Source organism: Solanum lycopersicum, chromosome 5 (assembly GCF_036512215.1).
Source record: "Solanum lycopersicum chromosome 5, SLM_r2.1".
Lineage (NCBI taxonomy): Eukaryota > Viridiplantae > Streptophyta > Magnoliopsida > Solanales > Solanaceae > Solanum > Solanum lycopersicum.
Window position 1 is genome coordinate 65909999 of NC_090804.1, and position 7754 is coordinate 65917752.

The following is a 7754-nucleotide window of genomic DNA, read 5'->3' on the forward strand; positions in this document are numbered from 1 at the left end:
CTTGATACATAATTTTAACAACACAATGCAAACCAATTATGCAAGCTCTTAGACTTGTTTTCAACCAATTTCGGATCTTCAAAAATATAGATTTGTTTAGAGTTTGAAGTGATTATTTGAGTAATCCCAATACTAAATGACAGATGATCCATGAAATATTAGAAAAATAGAAGAATGAAAAGAGAGAATCGAAGAAGAACACAATACCTTTCAAGAATATTGGACGAAAATGGCGGACAGAGTAGACGAAATTGGCGATTTGATTTTTTAAGGCGGACAGAGTAGACAAAAATGGCGGACAGATTAGACGAAGACGGACGGACGGAGAGCACAATTTTGATTTTCAAAGGCTGACAAAGTAGACAAAAATGGCGGACTTAGACGAAGGCTGACGGATGGAGAGCACAAATTTTCATTTTCAAAATTGAGAAGATGAACCGTTGAGAAATTGACGCATTAATTTTGGGAGTGGTGTAAATGGGTTCTTTATTTGGGGAAAATAAAGAGTAAAATTAGGGATAAGATTTAATTGGTTAGGATTTATTAGGATTCTAATTTAATAATGTATCTGTTAAATTAGACTTATTAAAAAATAGGGATTTTAGTATTTTTTTAAAAAAAATAAGGGAAATATGGAGAATATGTAAACTTAAGTTGTATATTCAGGTAATTAATCCTTAAATTAAATACTATAAATATAGTTTGATTTAATTGTACCCTATAGCAAACTATCGTTATTTTTGCATCTCTCCCTAGTGGAATCCGCTCGTCACTCTTGTTTTTGATGACAGTCTCACTCGTCTCTCTCACTTTTATACAAACACAAATGTATAAAATGTGTTTGTGTTTGTATAAAAGCGAGAGGAAAATGTATATATACATATATTTTCGTTCCTCTCTCTCAGATCTCGTTCGCCACTCTCCCAGATCTCGCTCGTCACCCTCGCCTCTCTCATTTATACAAATAAAAATGAAATGATAAATTGTGTTTTCGTTTGTATAAAGCGAGAAAAATTATATATACACATGCAAATACATGTATCTTCGTCTTATACACTTGTAATATATAATACAAATATTATCGTGCCCAATTTTCTTTTATCTGTTTCTCTTTCTCGTTTTATATATACACAAATTATACAATTGATCTTTTGTATACAATTGCTTTCTTTTGTATATGGATAGTGAATTATACAATAACTTTTTTTGTATATGTATAACAAATTATACAACTGTTTTTTTTGTATATGTATAACGAATTATACACCTATTTTTTTTTATTTGTATAATGAAAAATATATATTTATATTAGTTATGGAGCATAATTTGACTATAATATATAAATATGATTTTCACCTTTAAAGTTACTTTTTTATATTGGCCATTTGCATCACATAATTACTCTTGGTTGCCAAGTGGCCTTCTTCCTCTCATTTCCTTAATTGCAATTTGTTTTATCATATGTATTACTTTTGTAATTAAAACGTTACTTAATTTTTTTTTATATCCCATCATCATTATACAAAAGAAAAGAAGAAAAAAAAGAGATATTCTTTTAGAATATTTTGACAAAGTTTGCTTACATTATCAACAATTTATTTAAGGACTTTCTATGAAGCTTAAGTAAAATTTAGTGATTTTTTGGGTTTAGTGACTATTACTAGGTAAAATTGAGTAATTTTTTTTTAAAGAAAAATAAGTTAGTAAATTTTGGTATAAAAATAAAAGTTGAGTGTTCATTTGTGAAATTATTCCCTTCATCGGCTAGTAGCAAATATAAATTTCAGATAATGAGTCTGTATTTTTTCTTTATTGATTCTTACATGATGCGATTTCAGCTTAGTGGATTTTAAATATTAAATAATTAAATCGATGAAAAAAAATAAAGTGATTAATTAATTGGCTGACATAAAGGTGACATTTTAACTTTAAACTATTTTTTTTGGTTCCTATATTCTTTTTATTTTTTCTATAGAAGTTTTCCATGAATCAGAAAAATCAAAGTGGTTGTACATGATGGAAAAACGAATCCATATATTGTACTTAATTAATCAAGTAATTAAGCAACTTGCACTCTCTTTAATCATCTCATTGACAAGGTAATTGCTCTATTCTTCTTTTTATTTAGCATTTGATAATAAATTTTAAACGATTTTTGTTATATTTAAATTTATACTGTTAGAGTTTAAAATTAAATTATGTTTGTTTATATAAAGGAGAAAAAGGAATTAGTTCTTCGAATTTATTGTTATTTGTTTGTCCTGTTTTTAAGAAACTAAAAAAAAAATTATAATTTTTTATTAAAGATATATTAAATATTCTTTAAAATGTCGATCATTAACCTATCAAGTTAGAAGTTGAAATTAAAAAATTGCTGTAAAAGAAAATAAAATAATCAAATTAAAGCCTAGAAGCTACTTTATTGTTATTCATGAAAGTGGAGTTGTGATATTTTTTTTAAAGTTTAGAACAATTTTTAAAATTTGGAATTCAAATTCAGATTTTGAAAATTTTATAATCAAATATTAATTTCAAAATAATAAATAAAAAAACTCCGAAAAGACGTGAATAATTCTCTTGGCCAAATCATTCCTTTTTATCATTTTTTTTTGTTATTTCCTCATATATATATATATATATATATATATATATATATATATATATATATATATATCAAAGTTACCTCAAAAGCTCAACCTATAATTAATTAATTAATTAGTACTGCTAGTACTACTTTTCTTTTGTCAAAACAATTATTCATTTTAAATCATCTAGAAGGAATCTCTTGATACTTAAAATCTACGGTGAACTCAACTTGTTATATATTTATATTTATATAAGATCATTAATTTCCAATAAAATAAATATTTCCAATTGCTATTTAACTTCAAGAAAAATATGTCCATATACAAAGTTGCAGCATGGACTTTTTGTCCACAAATTGCATGAACAGCATCATTATTTGTTTATATATAAATAAAATTGCAACTTGTTGGTAAATGCCTAAATCACAATAATTTCTTTAATTTTAACACCAACAAGAATTACTGCAAAGAACAAAAAATAAAATAAAATGAGTTGATAATCTTTTTTTAACAAAAAAAACATATCTAAAACGTTTTTTTTTTTAAAAAAAAAAAAAGACAAACCTCAAGTTGAAAAAATATTGTGTTTAGTTTAAGCAATTGATTACATAATCCATCTACCTTTGAATTGGATTGACATCTAATTAAGGGAATGTTTGGTATGTTGGAGGAGTATTTGTCATAATTATTGTTTAGTTATTAATTCTGGTGTAATTTAAACGTTCAGGTCAGGATTGTATTTATCTTCAAATTGTAAAATAATAATATGGAGACTAGTTATTTCTGAATAAAAAATTAAAAAATACATATACTTCTACTAAATTATTTGTCAATAAGAAATAAAGACCTATAATAACAAATTTCAATTTAAGTAATTTCAAATATATAGCTTGACTTTATACCAAATGACCCTTTACTTATATGTCACGCTATTTTTGAATTTATTTATTTGGTTTTAACTTGACACAAAATTTTAAAAATTTGGTTTTAACTTGACACAAAATTTTAAAAAGTAAAAAATATTTTAAACTTATAATGTTAAATTAATGATACATAAAATATATTTAATAATGTGGTTTAACTGTTGAATATAAATATATTTAATGATATGGTTTAACTCTTGAATATGTCATATAGAAATTTATAAATCAATAGTTATGAAAAGAGGAAAAGGAAATTTTTAGAAAACGAATAGTCCTTTTTATTTCAAATTGTTTTGTTCTATTTTTCTGTTTTAGTCATTTTGAGAAATAATGTCTTTTTTTATTTTTAGAAAATTTTTAATTTTAACATTTCTCATAATATATTTTGAATCACACAATTAAGGGATGTTTTCGTACATTTAATTTAAAATCACAAAATTAAAAAATTATTTACATAAACTTCATTTTAAACCAAAATGCACCATTGTGTGTGTGTATATATATATATATATATATATATATATAATTTATTTACTTATTTTTTGATATGATGAATGACATAATGTGAAAAGACGTTGTTAGCACGTTATTCTAAATGGTCTTCAAAAATTTTAATATGAGGACCAAAGAGAGTATTAATAGAATTAATAGAGTAATTGATATTACAATTTACAAATAATTTGGCAAATTACTAACTATAGTGACAAGATATATGAAGTAGATGATCTTTTTATACCCATGTGAAATGTATTGAAAAAATGTATCAAGTTGAGGATTGAGGGTGCCATTTGTTTTTGGCAGAAAATGATTTGAAATCAGAATAATTTAAAATTTAAATTACGTTGTTTAAATATGTAATTTAAAATTATTTAATTATATTTTCTCATAAATTGTGAAACAATAAAAAAAATTAATTCTTATACAATTTTATTAAATGAACAAATCGATCATAATGTTCATAAACAAGTTATTAAAATAGCTTAAGACGATATACTAATAAACTAAATGTCTATATGTTCATTTTATAAAAATAAATATCAGTGAGTACAAACTTTCAAATCTAAATATAATTTTATAAAGATCAATTAATAAGAATGAGCGTTCAGTATTTAATTCGAGATTCTTAAATTTTAGATTCAGTAATTTAATAATTCATAGTTAAAAGTAGATAGTAAATATTAAAATTTTAAATCAAATTTCGATTTGGTATGGTATTCAATAATACCATATTGAAATTGTAGTCAATTATATTACAAAGTTAATACTATTTTCCTAACTATTTCTATTTTTTATTTTATTTGTAGGCACGATATAAAAGAAGACCAAACAAGTAAGAAGACATCAAGAAAAACGAATTGATATAACTAACATATGTTTTTGAGTTGTTTATGTTTATTCTTTAACTTTATCTTGAACTTCTACTAATGAGCAATGACATGCTGATATTTGACCTTCTTCGAGTAAATAATTCGAAATTTGCGATATATCAAATATCAAATAGTATTAATATCTCATACTAATCCAAATTCGAATATTACAGTTCTAAAATTTTACTCTCGTACCATCGAATATCAAATTATCAAAAAAATTGATTCAATTCATTTAATTTTAAATATTTTATTCCTAGCTCTATCTACTAATCAAGAGTTACTGTTATTCTTTAATATAACTCTTTCACCTCGATATAAACAATATTTTATACTAAATATACACTTTATTTTTACTTTTTACAATATTTGAAATGATAAATCTTATTTTTGACAATAAATTTATGAATCAAGTTTTATACATTAAAAAGTTTAAAATCACAATTTTATTGAATTATAAAATTTGAAGTCATGATCTCAAATTATATATTTAAAATATTGATCATAAATTTAAATTAAATATTCATCACTAAATATCACATAATGAATAACCTTAGGTGTAGTAGTTGCAGGGCTATTTTTGTCACTCGCTTGAGAGACATTTGTAAAAAGTTGGAAAAAAAACCTCGGATAATGATTTTGACTTGCAGTGGCAGATAACGTAATTACAGTGAAAGTGGAAGGGTATTTTATTCGAGACTCTGTCCAAATAATTAAGCTTTTAGCAAGTTGATGATCAACTTGCATGGCACCTAACGTAAGCAATTAGATAAAACACCAAACTCAAATTGCTATAATTTTGTCTTCAAAAAGTTTATGTTTTTCCCCAAAAATTTATCTACCCCAACATGTACACAACAACTAAGAGTGATAAATAAGCGGATTAAAAATTAAAAAAATAACTATAAATAATAAATAAGTGGATTAGATTAAATATGAATCAGTTGAAAATAGCTAAGATAAAATTAACGCAAATAGATCAGTTTTATAAATAGAATAAGTGAAAACACGAATTAAAGATGTGTTCGGTAAGAAAATATTTTCTAAGAAAATAAATAATTTTTTCTATTCAGCGTATATATATACAAAATATTAATCGAATATTATTTATATACAATCTAAACAAATATTATTATATGCGATAAGAACGTGGAGTGGTGTGGTGTGATGTTGTGGGATGGATGGGAAGCGAGCGACATGGAGCGGTGGTGGAGATGAGCTTGTTAAGGCGAGAGAAGGGATGCGATCAATGTAAAATATCGTTGATATAAATTATATTTGATAGTTTTATAAATAGTCATTTATGAAAAATATTGTTGATATAAATTATATTCTATAGTTTTATAACTAGTTATTTTTTTACTTTTTTAAAGTCTTTATGAAAGTTTATTTTCTAAGTTTCCAATCAATTAAATATATATAAAAGAAAATTCAAAAAATGTTTTTCCTCATACGGGACACACACTTTTAATGTCAAAATAAGCTTATACTTTCAAAAAATAATTTAATTTTATACTTTTTATGTTTAATTTAGTTAAATAAATTTTGGATAATATATACACAAATTTATCTGTCAAATCTCCGTCTGTCTTACACATTTCGTTTTTCAAAAATCAAATAAATTAAGTTTGACCAGTAATATTGCATTTTGAAATGAAATCTATATATTTGTAAACTATGTAAAAAATAATAAATCGCGATAATTGACAATTCAAAATATTTAAACTATATATGAAAAATTTGCAATAAAAGATACTTCTTTAAATCTCGAAATTCAAAATATGTCAAATAAATTAAGACAAAAAAAATAAATATGTACACTGATATCTATAATTTATTTTAATATTTTGTTAAAATTCTTTCTTAATTAGTAACAAATTAAAAATATATGTCCAGTCAAATATGTCACTGAAATTAAAATTAAAACAAAAATGAACAGGTAAACTCATAATTTAAATGTGTGTATACATTTTGTGTGTGTATATATATATATCACACTCCATTCTCATCTCTCCATTCAAACAAAATAGAGATGACTTCAACACTCCAACTCCACCGAATCAACCACCATAACGCCGCCACACTCGCCGGAAACTTCCCCATGACGACGACGACTAGCAATATCTGCGTCCCCGATAACCACTTCCATTACCATACCCACCCAGTGGGTCCCAACAACAACCAGTGCTGCTCCGCCGTCGTCCGCTCCATCTCCGCCTCCATCGACACCGTATGGTCGATAATCCGCCGCTTCGACAATCCGCAAGCCTATAAAAACTTCCTCAAGAGCTGCCACGTCATCGTCGGCGACGGAAAAGTCGTCGGTTCTCTCCGGGAGGTCCACGTCATCACCGGCCTACCGGCGGCTTCGAGCATTGAGCGGCTCGAAATTCTAGACGACGAGAAAAAAGTGATGAGCATTAGTATTATCGGCGGTGATCACCGGCTGAATAATTATAGATCAGTGACTACACTTCATCGGGCAGCGGCGGATGACGGCGGCGACGGCGGTAGAACGGTGGTGGTGGAATCATACGTTGTGGATGTTCCGCAAGGGAATACGAAAGAGGAAACACGTGTATTCATCGATACAATTGTACGGTGCAATTTGCAATGGTTAGGGCAAATCGCAGAGAATTTAGAAAAAACTAAAAGTAACTGAGTATCTATCGAAAATAATTTTTTTATATTAATATTAATATTGTTGTTGTTGTAAGAGTATTTAGGTAAATTGATCATTTTTATTAATTAAATACTGATTAAGTCATTGTACATTTCATGACTTCATTTTATTTTTTTGGTATTTTCATTTTATGAAGATTTGATAAGTGAAAAGTTGATAAATTTTGAAAGTGTAATTAAAGTGGTTATTCTTGGAA

The 7754-nt window shown here is 26.0% G+C and overlaps 1 protein-coding gene across 1 annotated transcript; it reads left to right on the top strand.

Annotated features, from left to right (window-relative positions):
- The first annotated feature begins 6861 nt into the window (after positions 1-6861).
- Positions 6862-7754, top strand: LOC101261414 (abscisic acid receptor PYL4-like). Its single transcript, XM_004239907.5, has one exon. It carries the CDS (start codon positions 6908-6910, stop codon positions 7535-7537), a length of 630 nt encoding a protein of 209 aa, XP_004239955.1. The 5' UTR covers positions 6862-6907; the 3' UTR covers positions 7538-7754.